This window comes from Ovis aries, chromosome 2, assembly GCF_016772045.2.
Source record: "Ovis aries strain OAR_USU_Benz2616 breed Rambouillet chromosome 2, ARS-UI_Ramb_v3.0, whole genome shotgun sequence".
Lineage (NCBI taxonomy): Eukaryota > Metazoa > Chordata > Mammalia > Artiodactyla > Bovidae > Ovis > Ovis aries.
Genome location: NC_056055.1, coordinates 132,605,711 through 132,630,987, shown reverse-complemented (window position 1 = coordinate 132,630,987; position 25,277 = coordinate 132,605,711). Strand labels below are relative to the sequence as shown.

At 34.6% G+C, this 25,277-nt stretch overlaps 1 protein-coding gene across 7 annotated transcripts in view; it reads left to right on the top strand.

Moving 5' to 3' along the window:
- The window catches only part of AGPS (alkylglycerone phosphate synthase), a 133,574-nt gene that overhangs the window by 84,222 nt on the left and 24,075 nt on the right, over nt 1–25,277 (top strand). For all 7 annotated transcript variants that reach the window (XM_060409730.1, XM_060409731.1, XM_027964810.3 and 4 more), the window contains 7 exons: nt 2,218–2,269; nt 7,604–7,680; nt 9,510–9,622; nt 16,607–16,676; nt 17,508–17,569; nt 20,974–21,063; nt 25,148–25,247. In XM_060409730.1, the coding sequence (XP_060265713.1) occupies nt 2,218–2,269; nt 7,604–7,680; nt 9,510–9,622; nt 16,607–16,676; nt 17,508–17,569; nt 20,974–21,063; nt 25,148–25,247 (564 nt within the window). The remainder of the gene's footprint in view (nt 1–2,217; nt 2,270–7,603; nt 7,681–9,509; nt 9,623–16,606; nt 16,677–17,507; nt 17,570–20,973; nt 21,064–25,147; nt 25,248–25,277) is intronic.

Sequence of the window (25,277 nt, the reverse complement as noted above, 5' to 3'; positions counted from 1 at the left end):
ATGTTTTATTCAAAGTTGATGTGCCTGTTTTAATAAAAAACATTTCAGGAAAATTGATTTTCCTTCAGTAGTTAAACTGGTAATGTTTTCGGAAGCGTTAACTCAACTACAAAGATACCTTTATACCAAGATTTGAAAGTACTCAGATTGTAGATTTTTATTTTATAAATATTATACTTTTAACAACACTACAAAATAGCAAATAAATGGGTTTTCATGTAATTTTTGTTTCAAATATGACTTTAAAGCTCTGTGTGTGAAAGTGTGTGTACCTGTGATTTTTTATTTTTTGAGGCTGTGTGGTTTATTTGAAATATTATTCATCTAGCAGTCAGAATATCTTGGTCCTAGTTCTGCCTTACTCTTTTACAATCATCTAACCTCAGGCAAGTCTTTAATCCCTGTGGTTCTTGTGTTCTCATCTGTAAAATGGGGGTAATACAAGTTCTGCTACTTTGACAAGGTTATTTCTTGTTTCTTATATCAAATAAAGACATGAAAGTGGCTTGTACACAATAGGATTCTATAAAATGTAAGGCAATAGGTTATTGTTCTGCTAAGTATATAAAAGTACCTGGTATTGTTCGTTAGATTTGGCAGTGACTTTTTAAAAATATAGATTGTATTATCCCTTTATTACCAAGGGTGAGTAAATAAATTATGTGTGTGTGCATTCTCAATCATGTCCAACTCTTTGAGACCCATGGACTGTAGATTACCAGGCTCCTCAGTCCATTGGATTTTCCAGGCAAGAATACTGGAGTTGGTTGCCATTTCCTCCTCCAGGAGATCTTCCCAACCCAGGGATCAAACCTGCATCTCCTATTTCTCCTGCATTGCTGGCAAATTCTTTACTGCTTGAGCCGTAGGGGAAGTCTCATGCGTTGGTAGGCAGATTCTTCACCATCTGAGCCACCGGGGAAGTCCAAATAAATTATACAATGTCCAAAATAAGAATCTAACCATTTTGTTGGGTAAAATAAAATATATATTATGAATGGTTTTATAACATTAAGTATTTGTTCAGGTAAAAGCACATAATAGCAAAAATGTCATAGCACAGTTAATGTATAAATATTTTGTTCTTTCGAGTGATTCTCATAAATTTTAACATTGTGTTAATACAAATTTATTGATAAATGTTATTCAGGAGATAAATGTTTAAAAACTCTGTCAGTCAAAATTCTGTGGTCTGAGAGCAGCTTCATTTAAATAATTTTTTAAAACATGTATCTATTTGTTTGTCTGCACTGGGTCTTAGATGTGGCATACAGGACCTAGTTCCCTGACCAGGGATCAAACCCAGGCCCCAGGCATTGGGAGCATGGAGTCTTAGCCAGTGGACTACCAGGGAAGTCCCTGAAAGCAGCTTCTTGGTGGAAGTTTAACTATGTTAAAAAGTTGCATAGAATATAAAAATCAAGTTTAGAGTGAAGCTCACTTTAATTCTGTGGGAAAACTAGCTAATTTAAACCTTGTTAATGTTTGTATGGTAACGTAGCATCACAGAATTTATATGAATATTTCCTTTGTCATTTCTCTTTCCTGCAGCTTTCACTGTGTGTCTAGATTAACATAACACTGGTGTAGATATCTTAGATACATAATATTATGCTTCAGATTTTGTTGCTGTTCTCATCCAGGTAACTTTGTAAGAATTCTGGACATTGATAGTTTTTCTATTTAAAATGAATAGGAACAAGTCCTAGAGTTATCTATGAAGACATCACAGTTAAATTTTTAAAGTAGTTTGCCTCACATAAACACCGCCATCTTCCTCATTTTAACAGAGTATATGAGTCTAATGACACATTATAGTTCATAAATGGCGTAATACTCTAGGCTTGATTTTAGTCTTATAAATTTTCTACTTTGTTTTAAAATAATCTACTCTGAAGCCTAATTCTTCTGTTAGGTATAGCTGTTTCCGCAGGTCTTTGCTCAGCATTTAGCAGATGTTGCAAATAAAGATCTGGCAACGTATGTATGTATGTATGCACTATATACATAGATTTCTCCTCTCCACATGTTTTATGGAAGCATTTAATGTTTTATTTGTTGTCATAAAATTATAGAAAAAGTTAAGATTTTTTCCCCATATGTATCCTTAGGAATTAAGCTCTTGATCTCAAATACAAAAAGGTGACTTTCATTTTCTAACTGTTTAGGTTCTTTGTCATATTAACTTCGTATCACATTTTTTTCTTTTTAAAACAGAGATGTGCTCCTGCATCTATTCGCCTAATGGACAACCAGCAGTTTCAGTTTGGTGAGTAAGAAGTGGTGCTTTTAAAATCTGCTCACTAAGCCACAAAAATTTATGAAACACCAGTTATGTGCCAGAAGGAAGACTGAGTGCGGAGCTGGAAAAATAAGTGTCATAGCTCCTAGTCTTCAGGAAGCTCTCAGTCTAATGAGGACAGATAATTATATAAATGAATTAGTGCAGGAGTATTAGATGATATGAAAGAAGGCTGCACTGAATACCTTGGGGTGCAGATGAAGTAGGTTGATGCTACTTGATTTTGCATAAGATTGGGGCAGAGAGTGGGGAAAATCTTCTTGAAGGAGTCATGCTTAAATCTTAAAAGGTGAATAGAAGTTTGCCTGAGACCATCTCTTCTTTCTTACCAAATTTTTGTTCACTTGTCAGCTAAAAATATGATATCATAAACCTCAGTGCTGTGTTTGAACTTCAGATCATTCTGTGTGACTCACAAAGAGGCTAATGTGAGCGTGGCTACAGGAGATAAAGCTGAATGGGTAGACCAGGGCTTTGCAGGATAGATTTGGGTTTTCTTTTGTCCACAGAGGGAAATCTTTATAGAGGGATTAGAATAAATCAGCTTTACATCTTAGAAAGCTCATTCTGTTAGCATTATGCAGAATGGATTAGAATGGTGCAAGCATGGAGGAGGAGTTTAAAGGTTTAAAGAGGCAAATATTGAGGGCTGAGCCTTGTTTAAGGCGGTAGCAATGGAGATGGAAAGTAAGGGACAGATTTTCCAAGGAACAGTTTGCCAACTGGATGTGGAACGTTAAATAAAGGGAAGCATTTAGGGCAACTCCTGATGTCTGACTGATTGATTAATTGGATGCATTGAATAATAGTCTAGAAGAAGAAATGATGATTTTGGGGGAAAGACATTACAATGGGTTGTGTTTAAGGTGCCCATGGGATATTTGGGTGGAGAATTCAGTAACAGTTAACCATGTTTCTCTTTCTTCCTATTTTGCTTGAAGTCTTAAACTTTCTAACTTATCTTACCAATTTTAGTTTTATTGCTTTTGAGTCTTTCTGTATGCTGAAATTTATTTTTTTAATCTAATGTAGTTTATTTATACAATTTATTTATTTATGAAATTTAGTTTGGGATTTAAGTGTATAGAATTTAACTACCCTCAAAATAGTCCCAGAATGATTGCTCAATAATAATTACTAGAGGCTGTTAGGCAGGTTTTTGTTTGGTCTAAGAGTAGCTTAAAGTTTTATTTAGGGAAGAATGATTATTGTAATTATATAGAAATTGAACTAAGGAATTCAGATTGATAACATATAAAATATTTGTTTTAAAATCACAAGTCACAGCTTTCATTCTTTTTTCTATAAATTGGAGGATAATTGCTTTACAATATTGTATTGGTTCTGCCATGTAGCAGCATGAGTCAGCCATAGGTATACGTATATCCCCTTTCCTAAGTCACAACTTTCAATTCTTTAAGTAAATTTCTTTCAGAATAACTGTACTACTGATAAAAGTTTAAGATAACTGTGTCCTATAAATGATGAAATTTAATATAATAATTAAATGAAAACTAAGCCACCTGTGTGTCTGGCTTGCATTCAGAGACCTAGGTATTAAGAGAACCATGTGTCTGTCTGATTGATAAGACTGTATTATCCATTTATATGCTAGTATTGTAGTAAACTGTTTTGAACATTGACTGTAGTAAAATTAATTATGTGGCCAGATTTTATTTATAAACTGAGACCTATCAGTTCAGTTCAGTTCAGTCGCTCAGCCGTGTTCGACTATTTGCGACCCCATGAATCGCAGCATGCTAGGCCTCCCTGTCCATCACCTACTCCCGGAGTTCACTCAAACTCACGTCCATCGAGTCAGTGATGCCATCCAGCCATCTCATCCTCTGTCATCCCATTTTCCTCCTGTCCCCAATCCCTCCCAGCATCAGAGTCTTTTCCAATGAGTCAGCTCTTCACATAAGGTGGCCAAAGTACTGGAGTTTCAGCTTTAGCATCATTCCTTCCAAAGAATACCCAAGGGTGATCTCCTTCAGAATGGACTGGTTGGATCTCCTTGCAGTCCAAGGGACTCTCAAGAGTCTTCTCCAACACCACAGTTCAAAAGCATCAATTCTTTGGCGCTCAGCTTTCTTCACAGTCCAGCTCTCACAACCATACATGACCACTGGAAAAACCATAGCCTTGACTAGATGGCCCTTTGTTGACAAAGTAATGTCTCGCTTTTGAAAATGCTATCTAGGTTGGTCATAACTTTCCTTCCAAGGAGTAAGCGTCTTTTAATTTCATGGCTGCAATCACCATCTGCAGTGATTTTGGAGCCCAAAAAATAAAGTCTGACACTGTTTCCACTGTTTCCCCATCTATTTCCCATGAAATGATGGGACCAGATGCCATGATCTTCATTTTCTGAATGTTGAGCTTTAAGCCAACTTTTTCACTCTCCTCTTTCACTTTCATCAAGAGGCTTCTTAGTTCCTCTTCACTTTCTGCCATAAGGGTGGTGTCATCTGCATATCTGAGATTGTTAACAGAGCACAAACCTTACTATTAATTGTTAATATTTTTATTATCACCCGTTCTCCTGACATGACTCAATATATTGAAATGATGTTTTCAGTATATTGAAATGATACATATCGAGTACCCTGAAATTATCTACAAATTTTCCCTGTGAACTAACATTTGTCACATTTAGGAGCTGTTTCTTGTTCGTTTATATGTGTCCTGTATCTATCACATAACAGGCACTTACATGTTGATTGACTTAATCATCAAATTAGCCAAAGAAGGTAAACAAATCTTGACTAGCATATAGTGTAGTGCTAAGCGCATTATTGGGGCTTCCCTGGTGGCTCGCTGGTAAAGAACCTGCCAGCCATTGTAGGAGGCGTAAGAGACGCAGGTTCCATCCCTGGTTTAGGAAGATCCCTGGAGGAGGAAATGGCAACCCCCTCCAGTATTCTTGCCTAGAGAATCTCATGGATAGGAGCCTGGCAGGCTGCAGTCTACAGGGTCACACAGAGTCGGACATGGTTGAAGTGTCTTTGCACATACACACACACACGCAAACACATTATCAAGGACTTCTCTGGTGGCTCAGATGGTAAAGAATCAGCCCTCAATGCAGGAGACCCCTGGTTCTTTCCCTGGGTCAATCTTGAGTCAGGAAGATCCCTAGAGAAGGGAATGGCAACCCATTTCAGTATTCTTGCCTGGAGAATTCCATGGACAGAGGAGCCTGGTGGGCTGCAGTCCGTGGGGTCATAAAGAGTTAGACATGACTGAGTGACTTAACACTTTCACTTTCACTAAGCACATTATCCGTAGCACACAACCATCCCTCAAAGCTGTATTTCCAATTTATAAACAATTCAAAAGCTAAATATTTTGAGTATAGTCCACAAGTTACATGTGGTAGAGCTAGGATTGAACCCAAATCTGTCTGACTCCAAAGCCCGTGACTTTTTCTGATGCTTCAGAGCACTTCTTTGAAACAGGGATTTATTGAATCCTTTAAAACTATTTAACTAACACTGTAACAATAACAAAATTCACTAATCAAAATTGTCCAGCTAGTAAATTTAGCAACTAGTTCATTTATTTACATAAAATAGCTGGAATATATTTAGGATATAATTAATTTGATAGGCAAAATTAATTTAAGTGAAAGATAATATCCTCTTAATTAATAGTAATACTTGGCCCACTTAAAAGTTAGTATCACTTTTATAATAATTATGCTTCAAAGCTATCATGTCAATTCATTGTTAGAGATATATGGGACTAATTCATATTAGTGTTAATGAATAGAAGTTACGCATTTAAGTTGCAGTGTGATAAGATGAGCATATACCCTTAAGGATTATTCTATACCAGAGTAGTAATGTTTGGAATCTTCATACATTATGTAAAGGTATGTGGACCAGAAGTCTTGTATTAGGAGGAGATACACATGCTCACACATTTATATATTCATTTCCAGTTGCTGTTAAAGTAGGATAAATTTCACTTGGGACACATTTTGTTGATATCATTTAACTTTATACATGCTAGAAATGGTATCTATTAAAAGTGCTGATTATACTAGAGAATATCTCTGGTAGGTTACAATAAAAGAAAAATCCCCAAACAAACCTCTTGTGATCCAGTATCTCAAAAAGATTGCTAGGTTGATCTGTATCTAATCTGCCCTTCATTTTTTGTTTTTTGCTTTGTTCAATTACAGCATTAATATATAATTCTTAGCTTCTGGTTAAGACTTATGTTACTTGGTCTCTTATGTAATATAAATTCTTATTATAACGTATAAGAATGTAAGAAGTATTACAGGTTCAGACTCTCACTTTAAAAAAATTAGATGAATGGGAAAACAAAGATAGCAAGTGATAGCTTTTCCTTCAGAAATCTCTCTCCACCTCTCCCTTTTTTTCCTTCAAAAAAGATAGTTTGTTGTTTACACTTATTTTAAAAGAAGGTATCCACATTTTAAAAATAAACAAAATCCCAGAATCTTAAAGCCTTTTTTTAAAAGTAAACTTTTAAATTGGAAATAATTTTAGATTTACTAGAGGCTTTAAAATTCTTTATAAAAATTTTATGTGAATGGTATGCCAAATTTTTCTGAATTGAGCTCATAGTGCCAAGGCCAGATGCGTGACTCTTAAATGTAACTGTCACGGGAGTTAAGAAGTTGCTACTTTGAAAACAATGAGAAAACAGTAAAAGACTTTCACTCGATTAAGCTTATTCCGGAGGCAACGATGTTCATTTAACAGACTCTGAGACACCATTTATGTTTTGGGGGGAATTTTAGCTCTCTGGGTGTAATTAAGGAAACAACTACTAGTTATATGCAAGAATTCTGGATGAATTAAGAATTAATTAGGAAACAACCTTAAACTTGGCACCGACTCCATATTTGGTTATAGTTCTGAATGGTTTCTGCATGATTGAAAAAAAACAAAAGTAGCACTAGCCACTATTGGGTGTTCCTAATGAAATAAAAATTAATGAAGTGATTTTACTATGTATAAACTATACCATTGAAAGATAAACTATGTGTAGTATTAAGTACATGTAGTATTTGAGTTCTAAAAAACCCAAGAAGGAGTTTGGTAAACAAAAAGTTCTTTGTGACTTCTGAAGGAAATGACACAGATAAAAGATGTAGATCTCAATATCAATGTTGTATATATATCATAGGGAAATTTTAAAACCTCAAGTCATGAAAACGTTCACTTTCTTTTAGGATGCTAAGTTAAAGTAGCCTCTTGCTGTTATGAAAAACAGATAAATTAATTTGCTATTAATTTAAAATATGAACTTTTTTCTTATTAGGTCATGCACTTAAACCTCAGGTTTCCTCTATTTTTACATCATTTTTGGATGGATTAAAAAAGTTTTATATTACAAAGGTAAGGGTTTTTTTTAATGCTTAGGGTATTGATTAATTTTGTTTCTTACATTCTCTTCCTTGCACACACCTGTTATGCTTTTCCATGTTGCTGTGTGCATTTCATAATTGTTCTTTTTTATGTTGTAATAAATATTTAATCAAGCAACTCAATTACACGTTCAATTTCAGGAAATATAAAATCTTTCTCAGATTTGAACTTCCTGAAAATAACATTGCATTGAATATTTTATGCATACAGTGTTTTTTACAGTTTGAATTTTTTCCTTCACAGTATATATCTAGAAGTGAACTAAAAGGAGCAGTTCTTTTAAACTTCTGACCAGTGGCAGCGCACATGTGCCATTTTTTGGTTGCATCCTTGCACATGTGGAATTTTTTTCTTTTGTTTTAAATTTAGTAAATCCAGAGGGAAGATAGTACTTTATTTTAGTTGCTGTTTCTTGAAACTCCAGTGAAACTGACCATATCCCTGTATTTCCTAGACATAATTTCTTTTGTGAATTAGTTGAATATGGTTATTTTGCTAGGGGTAGCAGATTTTTGGAGTTTTTGTTTGTTTAAGGGGGAGATGGCTTAATGCTTTGCTGTGTGTCTTTTGAATAATGAAATTATTAGATGCCTTTTTCATAAATGTTATAATTAGTTTTTCCAGTCAGATGACGTCTTTTTAATAAGGTTTCTTTTTATTTTTTGGTGCAAAATTTTCTAATTTTTATCTTTCTTGTGATTGTTTCATGACTCTTAAGCTTAGAAAAAGCCTGCCTTCCTTCAGAATTATGATAAAGGCCATTTCCTTCTCTCTCTCACATTTTTATATTAGGAATTTTAAGAAATATTATCTTTATTAGTGTTTGAACTTACTTCAATTTTATGGTGTGAGATAACTAAATTAACCATCATCTCCTACTCCCTTGATTGTTAACTAGTTGTTATAACACCATTAACTAACCTATCCCTGGTTTTCTTATGTTGGTTTGCCATGTCTAAGACATTTTATTACATGCTTATCTAAGAAAATGACATTCTAATGTATTAGATCCTTTTTAATGAGTTTTTGTTCTTGAAAAATTAAGGGAATTTAATTTTGTAGATCTAATTTTCCCTCTTATTTTTCAGAATTTTCCTTGTTATCACCATTATCTACCTGTTCATAATCCTAGAAAAATTTTAGAAACTCTTCATAATTTTAGAAAGCTTATTGATATTTTTTATTAACATTGCAGCAGCAGCAGTTTATATATTTATGCAAGAGCTGACTGATTTATAATGCTTAGTTTATGTGCTTGAGAATGTATGCTTCTCTCACCTTTTTAGACGTGTTTTCCTAACAAAGTTATTTGTTTCCTGTTAAGATTATTCTTAGATATTTTGTATTTTTAATTGAAGATATAAGATCTCCTTTGAAAATATTACTTAGAAGTTATTGGTGGTATTTAAGGATGCTGTTGGTTTTTTACTTCCCTGCCACCAAATGTCCTCAATATAATAATACTTTATTATGTTCTATTATTTTGGTAGTTTTATTTGATTCTTTGGGGCAGTTATAATTCTTGCAAGTTATTTCTTGTATTTCCTTACCAAAATATCATTGTAATTGACACCTCGGCATACTTTGAAATGAAGCGGTTTTCCATAGTACTATTCTATTGTGATAACCTAAATAGGTACATTAAGCGTTCTTTTTGATTGACTTTTAAAATTCCAAAGCTCAAATTTTGAAGAGCTGGTATGTTTGAGCTGAGATCAGAAGAAAAAAAGAGCAAAATGTATTTTGATTTATTGTTTTGTAGGCTGAAACTTATCACTAATAATAACATTCTTTTGTAGTTTAAAGGATTTGATCCAAATCAGCTAAGTGTCGCTACATTACTGTTTGAGGGGGACCGTGAGAAGGTTCTTCAGCATGAAAAACAAGTGTATGACATCGCTGCAAAATTTGGGTATGGCTTTAAGTTCATAATGCCAAGAGAAAGTTAAACTGAAATTCTGGTATCTCCAAGCAGTTGTTAATGTACTCTTTTAAATATTAAATTTGTGTTCATAAATGACAGTCAACTGAAAATATTGTGTTGGTTTGTAGGAAGCTAAATTGGTATGTTGCTCTGACCATTCTAATCTTATACATGACATAGTGAATCTTTTATTGTATTTTCTCAGTAATGATAATTTTATAACTGTTTGTTGTGCTAAGTGAAGTAGAAAAAAGCTCAGTCATGTTGCTATTTAGTGGTAATAGTATATGTATAAAACATGCTATGTTTTTAAAAGGAAATTGTGTTTAATCAAAACTGTTTGATAAATTATCTGTACTCCACCCCCTGTCACTTACTGTTTTGTGCTAGTATAAAGAAATAGAAAACATTTCACATTTATAACCAACTGAATAATGATTGGGTGGTTTCTGTCTGTCTGTTTGATGGATTATAAGATTGATGGATGAGAACTATAGTGAAAACGCCATTTATCAGGATTACATTTCCTTCCTTTCATTTTTAAGTGCATAATAAACTGACAGTTTTCTGGAAACCAGTCCTTTTTTTGTTCTTCCTAATTTCAGAGGTTGAAATATATCATATACATTATCTTTAATCTGGGTTCTATGTAAATATTTACTTTTATCTCCCCCCCCTTTTTTTTTTGCTGTTCTTTATGAGAAAAAATGAACACTTAATTTGGAGCCATGTATCTTAGAATGCTCCGCTTTAATGTGCTTTCCTCATATATAATATTCAGTCCTTTGTCTTTAAGGTTTTCTGAACTTAGTATTAAAGTGTAGCGTTCTTAAGAGAAAAAGATCTCGGGCTTAATTTTTAGTGTACCTTTGAATTGTGCTTGATTATTGCAAAATTATCTTTTAGTTTTATTTTTGCCCTCTTCTAAAATTGGCTAGTGGAATTATACTTTTTTTAGTAAAAGCTGAAATTCATTAATCTTTCACTTTTTCTTCTCCTTAGTACTTTTTGGGAACTATTAATGTTTTAACCAAATTAGTTAAGAGTACTATAAAGACTCATTTAATGATTGGGTGGCTTGGATATCAGGCTAATTCTGAAATTTTTTTTGAGATGTACATGTACATATTTTTTAGTTTTCAAGTTATGTTGAGTACGTATGCAATTTGATTTGAAAACTTTTTTTCTTAAAACTCATGATATTAGTGAAAAACAATTAAGAGTCAAATGAAAACCTTTTATATCTAAATCAAATATTATATATCTACTTAGCCTTAGATATTAGACATTGAAACTTAAAAAAATTATTTCTTTATATGTTTAAATATTTATTTGGGATTTCAAAAAATTTCCAGAGTCATTTGTAGGGAAATGGATGCCTTAGTGTTTTACTCACTGTTTGTAAGGTTAAATTTGCTTACGTTCACCTTGCTACTTCCCACCCCCACCTCTGTGCACACACACACAAACTGCACTTTGTAGAATCTATAATTCTAGTCTCAGTTCAGAGTAGCCAGCAAATCCTTACTAGTTACATGGCACATTTCCTGTTAGACTAGGTATAGGATGGTGACAAAAGACCTTTTTGTCCTCATGCACACATAATTTTTATAGGGCATGACCTGCCTCTTGGGGCATCACCATTGATGTCTGGTATATACTAAATGCTTGATTAAATATTTGCTGGAAGGATTAATGAATCCAGAATACTTTATTTTCCCCTGCCATCTTTTATACTGCTTTATTTATGCCTGATTACTATGTTGCCCTTAAAACAGTGTGTTTTAATCGTTAAGTATTTATCTAAACCATTTTGTCAGTTTTATTTAATTTGAACTACCAGCTGTGGTGAACTGGCTTTCCATGTAATGCCAGTACTGTTTTTCTCATATAACATCAGCCATTTACAAGTCACAAGAGTGACTCTTAAGATGATTCAGCTCTCTTTAGATACTGATAGTGAGACCCAGAACTATTGATTTAATTCCAGCAATTTGTTTATACTGAAAAAAAATTTGTATCAAATTCATCCATTAAGAATAGATTATAGTAAATGAGATATCTATTTAAAGCAATGGTAAAGGCAGTGTGGTTTTTTCGTTACTATCATTTGTGACTTCTTAATTATCTTTTATGATTAGTTTTGTAGTACCCTTTCATCTGGTGCCCTTCATGTGGATGAAGAAGTCTGTATTGAACAACTCTCTGCTATCTCTAGGCAGATGACTTAGGGCTCTTCTGATTTTTTGATACTTTTATCTTCATGTGGTTTTCTAGAAGAAGTCCTGGTTTTTCCCTAGTTTTCTCTAGGCACTAGTTCTTTGTTTCAGCCACTGAAGATTCAAGGATATTTTTATTTAAGATGCTACCCTGCCAACTCTTATTTCTCAATCATTTCTCCCACATGATTAGCTGAAGGAAAGCATCACTAAGTTTCTCTCTAATGAAGTTTTCATAAGTTAGTTTAGCTTATGTATTTTATTTTGAATTCAGTTCAGTCTCTCAGTCGTGTCTGACTCTTAGCGACCCCATGAATCGCAGCACGCCAGGCCTCCCTGTCCATCACCAACTCCCGGAGTTCACTCAAACTCACGTCCATCAAGTCGGTGATTGTTATCCAGCCATCTCATCCTCTGTCGTCCCCTTCTCCTCCTGCCCACAATCTGTCCCAGCATCAGAGTCTTTTCCAATGAGTCAACTCTTCGCATGAGGTGGCCAAAGTATTGGAGTTTCACCTTTAACATCAGTCCTTCCAAAGAACACCCAGGACTGATCTCCTTTAGAATGGACTGGTTGGATCTCTTTGCAGTCCAAGGGACTCTCAAGAGTCTTCTCCAACACCACAGTTCAAAAGCATCAGTTCTTCGGCACTCAGCTTTCTTCACAGTCCAACTCTCACATCCATACATGACCACTGGAAAACCGTAGCCTTGACTAGATGGACCTTTGTTGGCAAAGTAATGTCTCTGCTTTTGAATATGCTATCTAGGTTGGTTATAACTTTCCTTCCAAGGAGTAAGCGTCTTTTAATTTCATGGCTGCAGTCACCATCTGCAGTGATTCTGGAGCCCCCAAAAATAAAGTTTGACACTGTTTGAATTAGGGCATTGTTAATCTGTACTTTGTTTTCTGTTCTTTTGTTTTATCCTCTGTTTCCACCACAGTCTAGAACGTTTTTGTATATTATCTTAGCAGTTTACCTTTTTGTCTTCCACTCCCACCCAAACACTGTTAAATACTTTTGAACACATATGATCCAACAGAATATAATAGCAAATGTTGAATAATCGTACTCTTGGTTGTTTATCCATGTTTGCTGGTAACATATTTTAAATTCTCTAAGAACTAAGCAGAATAAACACTGCCTGTCACCAACTGTGACAGATGTGTTGACATTTAGCATAGGTCTTAAGGTAATATATTACTATTTTTAAAGGGTTATACTTTAAGTGTTACTTTTAAAGTGCTTAAGTTGTTTGATGTAATTTAACGTGAGTGATTAGGTTCACCAGATGGCTCTTTTATGTAAAAAAATTGTCTCACTCCTATTTCAATAGTCTTCCTAGTCCTTCTTCATGAAACAGCTTTAAATTTAAGAACCTTGTTAATTGATATTTAAAATTTGTGGTAGAGGTGTAAGAAGTAGGGGATGGATAACATAAGGCAGTTGAAATTAAGTATAGTTTTTTGAAATGGCTGCAAAAGTGGCAAGTTACAAACATTTAATCTAAGCCCTGCTATGGTTTACATATTGTATCTTAAAGTAATTCTGGCTGGTAAGATACTCTATCTTATAGTAATTCTGAAAACCTTTAAAAAAAAAATAGAGCTTCCAAAAAGCTAAATTTGTAGGGAAACCTGTGATTCAGAAAAGCAAAGCCAGAGCAGCTTTTCTTTGCAAGGGTTTATGAATTTAGAATGGACATCTAGTTTTTTCCTGTTTTAGATTTTTTTTTTAAAGCATATTTCTGTAGTTTGTTGTACTAGATTCCAAGTGAAACAGATTCTTTTTTCCCTTTGTCAGATTTAGAAGAGGATCTAAAGAAAAATAGCTTTGACCTGGGGCTGCAAAGTTGAACCTTTCTCATCTTGATATATATGGATGCTATATTTTATATCAGTAGGCCAGATATTAAAATGATAGACAGGTCTGCTAAATGTTTATACCTGTTACTTCTCACCAAGTACTCAGAATGCAGCTTCTCAAAGATTCCGAGCAGTAGTCTCTTGCACCGTTTCCTAGTCTTCACTCTCCTTTACATGAACTGTGTCTGTTTCTTCTATCAATAGGGTTTTTCCTCTCTTGGAGTCAGTGTCTGACTCCAGTTCATATCTACCTGAGGTATGGGTTCGTCTGTTTTTTTTTTTTTTAATTTGTCATGATTTTATTAAATGTGTATACATTTTGAATATTGTTTATCCTGTTATTTTCCCCACAATTTTGATAACTTCATGATATTTTAAGTATGCTTATTGTTTAAAAAATGAACAGAGAAAATTGCAGAGAAAAAGTAGTAATCACTTAAAAATCTGCTCTTTAATGGTCACCATCATTTTCATTTCAATGAGTGAATTTCCAAGGAGCACTTAATCTTTCTCTTTGCCAGTGATTTTTGTTGTTGAAACTTATCATGTAGTAAGTTTACAAATGTATTGGTATCTACTTCTGTATTTCTTTTGATCCTGGTTACATAGGCTGCACTGTTCAAGTGTTAGTTGCTCAGTCATGTCCAACTCTTTGCAACTCCATGGACTGTAGCCTGCCAGGCTCCTCCATCCGTGGGGTTTCCCAGCCAAGAGTACTGGAGTTGGTTGCCTTTTCCTTCTTTGGGTTCATCTGTTTTTTTCCAAGCACTTGCCACAGCTGACTAGTTTCCTTTTTGTTTTGGAACTTTATTTGACTGCCTACCCCAACCTCGTATCCATACACATCTAACCCAGAACTGTCTTCTGTTTCTCCTTACTTTTCAATCTCAGCTGCCTGATGTGAATTGTTTTCCTTGCTCCTTAACATTCTATTAACAAACACCTCCCCTTCATTTCATTATACCTTGTTCCCATGTAGTTCTAGACTAGAGGTGTTCCTATTAAGTCTTTACTGCTCCTTCTGGATGATACTAATTTATGTGTATTCAGCTATAATACTGGCATATCTGATCTAGCCAATATGTCCTAGCTTGAAATTGCCTTACAGTATTTCCTCAGGAGAAGTGGGTTTGATCCCTAGGTTGGGAAGATCTCCTGGAGGCATATGTGCTTAATTGCTCAGTCATGTCGGACTCTTTATGAACCCATGGACTGTAGCCCTCCAGGTTCCTCTGTCCATGGGATTCTCCAGGCAAGAATGCTGGAGTGGGTTGCCATTTCCTTCTCGAGGGGATCTTCCTGACCCAGGGGTCGAACCCAGGTCTCCTACATTGCAGGCAGATTCTTTACCATCTGAGCTACTACACTGGCGCTTTTGCCTGGAGAATTCCATAGACAGATGAGCCAGGCAGGCTACAATCCATAGGGTCACAAAAGTCAGACTTGACTGAAGCCACTTAGCATGCATGCACGCCTGCGCATTTGTATAGAACAAAGGTACATATATGCATTGTATTATTTACGTACTGCCTACTGCCGATGTCAGGCAAAACACTGAAGGGGAGAAAGGATTTAACTGTAAGGCGTGAATTGAATTCATAAGAGAAATGAGAAGAGGCTCAAAACCAGAGTCTTAAGCAATACCTCAGTTAAGGGCTCAGCATCCTGAGACCAAGAAGGTGCAGTTAGTGTATTGAGAGTGGAAGTCGCTTCAGTCGCATCTGACTCTTGGCGACCCCATGGACTGTGTAGCCTGCCAGGCTCCTCTGTCCATGGAATTCTCCAGGCAAGAATACTGGAATGGGTAGCCATTCCTTCTCCAGGGGATCTTCCCAACCCAGGGATCGAACCCAGGTCTCCTGCATTGCAGGTGGATTCTTGATCATCTGAGTCATCAGGGAATCTCCTAGTGTATTAAGAAGAGAGACGTGAAAGTTAACCCTCCGTCATGGCCCAAGAAGGCCACAAGAAAAGATATTTTTCCATTCATTTTTATTGAGGGATTTTTAGTGGGTGCTTTGAGAATTTGGGGTAAGTTTTATTTAATTGACTAAAACTACTTAAATTTTAATTTCTGCCTAGTGGTGGAAAAAAGCAAAATCAAAGACTCTGTATTGAAGGTAGTGGAAATCAGTCATTCCTAGTCTTTTAAAATTAGAATGACTTTTAAAAAATAGAATGCTTGGACTGAAATATACATTATATGGGATTAATTCTAACTAGATCACCAAATACATCCTCTATGTATAAAATTACTTTCCAGTTGAAATGGATATGTTCATACATTTGGTCTTGTACCTATCTGTATGATGCTTCATAAATTTTAATATATCTGTATAAGTATGTTTTGTCTGTCTTTTAAATGATAAGTCCCATAAAGTAAACACCATGTCTAGTATTCCAGATGCTATATGCTCAAGTATTCAAGAAACTTCTTGGTGTTAGAAGATAGTAGTCCATCGCGAGTCTTTATATATGAATAAGACTATGATACATGAATATACAGATTAGAATATGAGTAAAATAGGAGTATTTTAAGTATCTTGTCCTTGTGAAGATTATTTAAGCTTATTTCTCATGGCTGAGTCTCTGTTCTTTTTACAGTCTGAATAGAATTGGTTGAGTTTGTATCACTCAGGTTTACTAGTTTGGTGGCTATAAAAGTTTAAAATTAATTACCAAACTAAACATTAAAAATTCTTTTGTCCAAGCCTGTTCTCTTGATAGCACATTTATACCTTTATGATAAATGAGATTGAAATTAAAGTGAGATGTAATCTGTGTTAATCTTATAAGCAGTTATCTTGAGGTATTGATCAGTTTGGTTAGTATTATCTATTTTTAATAGTTCATCTGAAATATATTCAGTTTGTTCTTTAATTCCAGGGGATTGGCAGCTGGGGAAGATAATGGACAGAGAGGTTATTTGTTGACCTATGTCATTGCATACATTCGAGTAAGTTATCTCATATTTCCCTTGTCATTTTATGTTGCAAACAATACATTTTCTTAAGTGAATAAAATTTTCTTTATTTTCTTAAATTTTAACCTATTGTAATTTAACATGAGTCTATGATTTTTCTACTTAATAAAGTTTTCTTTCATACCTTTGCCCTTCTGCGGTAGCTTAGACTCTTTCCAGTTTTGATATTAGAACAGAATTATACTCTGGGTAAAAAATTTAGTATTATAAGTTACTTATTATATAAGCAATATATTTTATATGCTATAAAACATATTTTCCTAGCTGAGATGGGTCCAGATGTTTTATCAGTTTAGTCACTGCAAAGAGAAACACTCTATTCTTGAGTTTATTTTTTAAGAAAAGTTGATTTGAAGAAGATATCTTTTCCTTTCTCTAATCCCCTCTGCCTGTGACTTCCCTGTCTCCTTGCTCCTTTGTTCCTAATGATCACTTTTTGGTATTGGTCAGTTCGCTATTTATTTAGGCCACTAAAATCTATCCTGCTAGTGTTCTCTGCGTGCACACAGGCAGTTCCTGGGTAGAGACTGCATTCATTAGAGAAAGATTTGAGTGCCTACCATGTTGCAGGCACTTCACCTGGTGCCAAGGGCACAGAGGAAAACAAGACAAAGTTTCTGTCCTCCTGGAGGTTGTATCCCGGACTTGGGACCACTTTCCCATACTTTTTTGAGGTAGATTGTAAAGAGTCCAGAAGGTTAAATTAGAAACACGAAGTACTAACAGTGAACAAGAAATACTACTAATATTATGGACTTCTGCATCTGTTATAATTCCTTGATTTTTGTGTATATGTCTTAACAGGATTTGGGTTTGGAATACTATGTATTAGGAGAATCTTTTGAGACTTCTGCTCCTTGGGACAGGTAAAATGAAACAAAATGCCTGATATTATTAAAATATGCTATACAAGTTGCTGAACTAATTTATCTTTGTGTGTGAATATGTAAACTTCTAAAATTTTGTAAAGAAGCATTGAAAGAAGGTAATCACTTTTATTTAAATTAGTGTCTTCATCAGAATGTCACATTTGCAAGCCATTAAAAAAATTTTAGATTTGCCCATGCCCCATAGAAGGATGGTATTACTGAAACTTACATTTTAAAGAATTTTATTGAACACTAAATGTCATTGTGTGGTTTGACTTAGCTTCGATTTAAATTCTTAAATGGTTAATGTGCTTAAATGTTCTCTAGAAAGTCTCCCCAAAATACAGCCTCCTATTGTACTGTATCATTTAGCTTTTGATATTTGTATGTGTACTATTAAGCAAGATCTTAGCTTAAATTTAAGTGATTTCTGAAAGAAATCCAATTTTAAGAAACTGTATAATTTGTTTTAAAATTACATACATGTATACATACAAATATTGGTTAGGGAAATATAGTAAAAGCTGATTAGGAAATGTGAAATGGTTTTATTAAAAATAGACCTGTGAGTTAACTCATTCAGTAATAGGAAATTCTTGAAATTGTTAGTACATTTTTATTCTAGGTACATTTTACTTTTTCTTTATAAAATTTACTATTTTAAATCTGTAATAAAGCATATAAGATCCAACAGATCCCACTGAACGCACCTGTTAGGTGTTACCTACCTTAACATCTTTGTTCGACCTTAACCTCATTTTTTTCCCTCCCCCAGAAAACTTTTTACTTTTCCGCATTGTCTTCATCTACTGTGAGTTTTGACTTCAGTGTATTGATGCTAATACTCCATGCACCATAAGATAGTAATCAAATTTAGAGTATCAGTCTGTTAAATTCATAGCATTCAGTTTTGGATGCTAAATTTTAATGGGGGAATAAATCTTATAAATAAAAAGAATTATCACCTCATCCACATCTGACACTTTTGAACAGCAGATATAGTTTGGGAGCTGTTCATAGTTGTCTCAGAGACCACTTTAGTCTTTAATAGTTTTCCTTACTGGGGAAAATGGGTTAGTGTAGTATTACTTCTTCAGTATTATGAATTTCCCTGTCATCAATTCCTGCTAACTGATGATTTCCCTTTTGTCTTTAAACTCTTCCAACTGTGGAAACTGATCATGCACTCTCTCTTCATTTTTCTTTATCCTTTCCTTGTATATTCTGACATATTTTTTTCAACTCACTATTACCTGTTTTATACAGGGCTACATACTTGATTAGTTTTCATTTAAAACAATATCTTCAGCTAAAGTATTAATAAATAAAACTAAGGGAAAGCAGCTATATTCCTGACTTAAGATTTACTTGTTACCATTTAGTAACTTGCTTTCTCTTAAACCTTTAGCTAGGTAAAGACCATATTTAGCAGCAGACCATGGGATCGGAGTCTTCAGCCCTCACACATCATTAGATTGGCCTTTTCGTTCATAAATCTCTTAAGAGATTATTGGTCTTACTAGTTTTTATGTGTTCCTCGTGGCCTTAGCACAGTGACTGCACCTGTTAGATGCTCAGTGTGTATTCTGTATCAAGTCCTGTGAATGAACTCTGGAATAGTGTAAGAATGTAGTCTATAAAAATAGCTGCTTAAGAGATCCAGGTTGGAGATTAGAAGATTTTAGAGATACTAGCTTGAGATTTGCGATTAAAACCACAGGAGCAGATACACTTTCAGGTAAATGAATGAAGGAAGAAAGAAGGCCTGAGAAAGAACTCCAGGGAACCCCAACATTGAAGGGATACAAACAAAGGATTCATTTAGTCATCCAAATAAGAGTTAACAAAGGAAATTAAGGAATACAGTCTAGAAGATGTGGAGGAAAGTCAGTGCTGTGAGAGGAGCCAAGGGAAATTTTTTTCAATGAAGAAATGGTCAGTAGTGTTAAATTAGCTAGTCAGGTAAGAATTTAAAAGTATACAGTTATGTTTACCTCATATATAGTGATTGGTCCAAATGGACTGTATTGACCTTTGCATGAGCTTTGTGAGAATTATACAAATAATTTCTAGAAAGTATTTTATTCAAGTAGTACATAAATTCCATTTTCTAGAGTCATAATAAAGAATTTATTACCTTTATAAATTTGTAATGCACATTAACTCCTATAGATACTAAGATTAAGCAGATTTTATTTATCTGCCTTAAGCAGAATAAAGCAGAATTTAACTTCAATGTTGTTTTGTAAAGTCAGAATTTATAGAATTTTTAGACACTATATTTATAAAACTGACATGCTAATAAAACACTACAACCTTTTTCATATTTATTTTATTTATTCTTCATTCTTATTGGAAGTATAGGTAACGTTTGGTCATCTTTTCTATTCTAAGGACCAAGGTTTAAAACACAGAATCATCATCAATATGTAGCCACGATATTTATTGGAGAGTAAAATGCCTTATGTATACTTTGAGTCTTATTTTCCAGATGAAACAAAATATATGGTTATAAAAATATGTTACAACTCACATTAGAAAATAGAGTAATATTGTTAAATATTGCCAGTCTTCCCTCCCCTTTAAGAATTTGTCTTGCTTTTCTGTTTTCACTGACTTCTAATATTAAATAATCTGGCATAACTGTACACATAGTTTGTATCCAGTAAGTCTTTGTTGAGCTGGATTTTAGCCTAGTGCTTGAAAATAATCTATTGAACATTTGGTATAGTAGTGTGATTACTAATGAAATTCTTTTTAAATTGAGGAAGACTTCTTAGACATGGGTATGGATTGTGTGTGTGTGAGGGGGGTGTGTTCACGTGCGTGTGCACGCACATGGTCAGTCATGTTAGACCCTTTGTGACCTCACGTACTGTAGCCCATCAGGCTCCTATGTCCATGGAATTTTCCAGGCAAGAATACTGGAATGGGTTGCCATTTCCTCCTCTAGGGGATTTTCCCAGCCGAGGGATCGAACCCATGTCTCTTGCATTGGCAGGCGGATTCTTTACCACTAGCACCAATTGGGGTATTCCTATAACCCAGAATTGAATTATCATTAATATTTTCTTAGAACTTTTAAAAAAGTTTTTAAAACCTTACAGTTAAATTTATTTCAAAATTGGACTTTCCTTAGCGTAGGAAAGTTATCTTCAGGAGACCTGAGTATACCCCTCTGACTTCTGTCTTTCCTGTGACAAAAAGGGCAAGGGCTTTGCTCCCTTAAATTTTTGAATGGAAGGCTCAGTTTGAATACTCATGACTCTTGTTCATTCTTGAAGGAATAAACGTAAAAGTTTAAGAGAATTTCTGACTTGAAGTATGCTGATAAACCAGTAATTATTAGAATTTTTGAAACATGTGAAAACTTAATATTGAACTCCATTCTTGTTTTCTAGGGTTGTAGATCTCTGTAGAAATGTAAAAGAAAGAATAACAAGGGAATGCAAAGAGAAAGGTGTTCAGTTTGCTCCTCTTTCTACATGCAGGTGAGTTTTTTTCTTGTTCTTATACTTCTTATTCTGAAAAACTTTTTAAAATTAATGGAAAAGTGTAATTTGTGAGCTGAGGAAAAGCTTCGGTCTGTTCCACTTAGCAGGCTTTCCTAAACTTCACTTGCCATGTTAGTGACTTATTAGGACTGTACAGCTAAACTAGGATTTTTACAGTGGTTCTAAGCCCAACAAAAGTAGAACACCCTTCCACAAGTGAGCCTTCTGCCCTGTCTGGACAGCACCATGATAGAGAGTCAAATGTCTGAACTCCTGGACCTCTTCATTCACTGAAACTATAAATTTCATAGGTAGTCAAGAAACTGTAAATTACAGACATATTCAATATAGCTCTTTCTTTAGTAGAGAAAAAGCATTTTAACCGCTTTGTCAGTTGTTGATTAAATCACTGGGTATGGAATATAGGAATGAGAGGAGCCAGAAGATCCAAATGAAGATTAACTCGTTGCTTTCTAATGGATCTTTCTGTGATAAGGGAAATGTTCTGTATCTGTCCTATCCAGTATGGTAGCCACAAGCCTCGTGTGGCTGTTGCGCTGTTGCAGTGTGGCTGGTATGACTGTGGACCTGAATTTTAAACTTCATTAATTCAAATAATTTAAATTTACAGTACCACATATGGCTAATGTCTTCCACATGGGACAGTTATGATCCATATTGGATCACAGTTAACTAATAATCTTGTCCTCTTAGTTAAATAGCAGCAGACCCAAAGGATGTTTTCTTGATAAGGGGCACTTTGTGTCCAGTCTTTTAATACTAATTTTCTCTGTGAACTCACAGAATAAGAGGCCTGACTGTCTAGTCTGTCAAGCCACATATTTATAAAACTGAGAACAAATCGGACCCACTAATCCAAAAGTCATTTATTAATAGTAAAGCTTAAAGCATTTAAAATAATAGGGTGTATTCTTGTCAAATTGAGGATTTTTTATTCTTTTGTTATGTCAAGCCTAAGCTTAACAGATATCCTTTCTTCCTTCTTCTGCCCTTCTTCCCTGTTCAGCATCTCTTGAGATCTCCCCTTCCATCATGAGACTACCATTGTGATAAACTACTACTTACTGAAAGTGACTGGGAAGTAACATATTCTGTCTTTAGGACACCTTCTGTAACAACACTTAAATCTAGGTTCTTTAAAGGGTACTCATAAGGCCTAAGGATCTTCATTATGTATTGTACTGCAAGTGGATATAATTGTTATATATATTCTGAATTGATCATATGTCATTTATTATGTGGAGAAGGCAGTGGCTCCCCACTCCAGTACTCTTGCCTGGAAAATCCCATGGACAGAGGAGCCTGGTGGGCTGCAGTCCATGGGGTTGCTAAGTCGGACACGACTGAGCAACTTCACTTTCACTTTTCACTTTCATGCATTGGAGAAGGAAATGGCAACCCACTCCAGTGTTCTTGCCTGGAGAATCCCAGGGATGGTGGGAGCCTGGTGGGCTGCCGTCTGTGGGGTCACACAGAGTCAGACATGACTGAAGCGACTTAGCAGCAGCAGCAGCAGCATTTATTATGTGGCTGTTTTTTTAAGGATTTTCTGATAAAAGCCTAATGCTTTAGCTTCTATGATTATCTTACAAAACCAAAGTTTAGAATGTGCAAAGTCTAAGTTAATTGAGTATTTTGCTAAATAGCAGTTTTAGATATAGTTTTAATAGCACATACTTGATTAAACTAACATTTAAGTAGAGTTTAATTTTACTTGAGTTTGATTTGGGCTGATTAACAGTGGCTAAGGAGATTATTCTGTGTTGAGTGTAAATGCTTAAATGTGTGAGATGAACTTTTTAAATCATTTTTTAAAAAGCTATTCTGAAATTAATTTAAAATAGTTATAGATTTCATTGAAATCAAAGATTCTGAGGAAAAGAACTCAGCTGTAGCATGCATTTACTGATTTTACTTCATTTATGTCTTTTAAAAATTATTTTGTGTAAAATCGATTTAGCATTGCATATTTTTTAAACTCAAAATGGATTAAAGATCTAAATGTAAGATCAGAAACTATAAAACTCCTAGAGGAGAACATAGGCAAAACACTCTCAGACATAAATCACAGCAGGATCCTCTATGATCCACCTCCCAGAATGCTGGAAATAAAAGCAAAAATAAACAAATGGGATCTAATTAAAATTAAAAGCTTCTGCACACAAGCAAGGTGAAGCAACTGACAAACAACTAATCTCAAAATATACAAGCAACTTCTGCAGCTCAACTCCAGAAAATAAAACCCTATCAAAAAATGGGCCAAAGAACTAAAATAGACATTTCTCCAAAGAAGACATATGGAGAACAGTGTGGAGATTCCTTAAAAATTGCAAATAGAACTACCTTATGACCCAGCAATCCCACTTCGGAGTATTACTCAGCCGTTAAAAGAATTCATTTGAATCAGTTCTGATGAGATGGATGAAACTGGAGTGAAGTAATACAGTATAGTAACTCAGCATTCTAACACTATGGGGATTCATAATGCATGTCTGACCAAATTTTGTGGGAAGAAATTACTAGCCAGTGAGTCTAACATAAGTATAGTACTTCGGAAAGTACATAGCGCACTTTTTTTTTAGAAATTAAAGAATAATGTAACAACTTTGGCAACAACACTATCTCTGTTCAGATGATTTTGGAAGACATTAGTATTTAAGTGTCTTAAGTGATAGAAGTGAGCTGTTAATAGGTTTTAGTTCTAAGTCATTTTCTGAAATGGTCCCAAATTAAGGTTTTTCAAAAAATGTTGTCATTTCTACTTTGTTTGAGATACAGATCAATCAAGCTTTACTATAATTTTAGAAGCCTACCTCTCTAGTGAAAACTGAATTATGTAATATAGATGTTGGGTTTGTGGGAAGGTGGCAGTGTTCTACTAATATTAATTATATTTTCTGTGTATTGATGTTGATGATTCTCATGTGAGTGATACATATTTTCTAACTGCTGCAAACTCATTTCCTTCTATAGTCTTTAAACATGGTCATCTGTAGTGGTGGTGCCCTTGTAGTTAGCATAGTTCTCCAGTTTGTCTTAAACTTTGTAAATCTGGTACTCAAAATGTAAACATTCAAAAGATCTTTTTTATGGGTGTGAATTAACACTAGAAGAAAAACACAGCTGGCAAATTGACAGTAGCATTGTTAAACAGTACATTTCTTCTGTTCTCAGGCACCTAACATTTGGCCTAAAAGGCCATTAAAATTCTAGATTAGATTCTATTTGTATTGTGTAGTAAAAAAGAGTATTTCCTCTATATTTGCTCCTTCTGTTGAATTAAGTTCTTTGTGGGAACCTCTGTAAATTGCTTTCAGAGATCTGACTGTGATTACCTTAGCTCCCTTTTAAATGCTTCACCTAATTGCATTTGCAAAGCCCAAATATATATCATGTATATGATTTATTAATCTAACATTCTTGATATCTTTTGCAAACACACATACAGCATCCTCACATATGGGACCTAGAGTGTAAACCCTCCAGAGGCACTGTCTTAAGGCTTTGTGTCATTCAGTTTGTTTTCAAAGTCAATACTAATTTATTAATGTGAACTTGGTGAAGATGCTGTATTTTACCTAATCATTTTTGGTATTTGAACATTTTTCTTGTTTTCTAGTTTTAAGTTCTCATATTTATTTCTCTTAACTTTGAGGAAGTTCAGAAGGCTTTTAAGGGATCACCAAGTTCCATGATGTCTGTTTTGGAGCTGTCTTTAACTGCAATATACTTTGTAAAAAAAAAAAAAAAAATCCTTTCTGAGGAAGTGGAATTTTTGTTTATTTCAGGCCAATTGGAGAAATATTTACATCATCTTAAAATTTTAAAACTTTTTGGGATGATAGTACAGACTTACCAAAAAAGTTATGAAAATAGTACAGATAGTTCATCGGTATCCTTTATCTAGCAAGTCTGTTTTCCTTCCATGGAGTAGGAGGGTAGGTTGAGAATGAGGTTGTGAATTAAGCAAATCATTCAGACGATACTGCCTTTAAGTTTGTAGATACTGAATCTGATCTCACTCAAAGCCTTTGGGGATTTCTGTCTGTTTGTTTTTTAGGGTGACACAGACTTACGATGCAGGCGCATGTATCTATTTCTACTTTGCCTTTAACTACAGGGGAATCAGTGACCCACTGACTGTGTTTGAACAAACCGAGGTAATTTTGTGTACATGAATATAGCTCTTA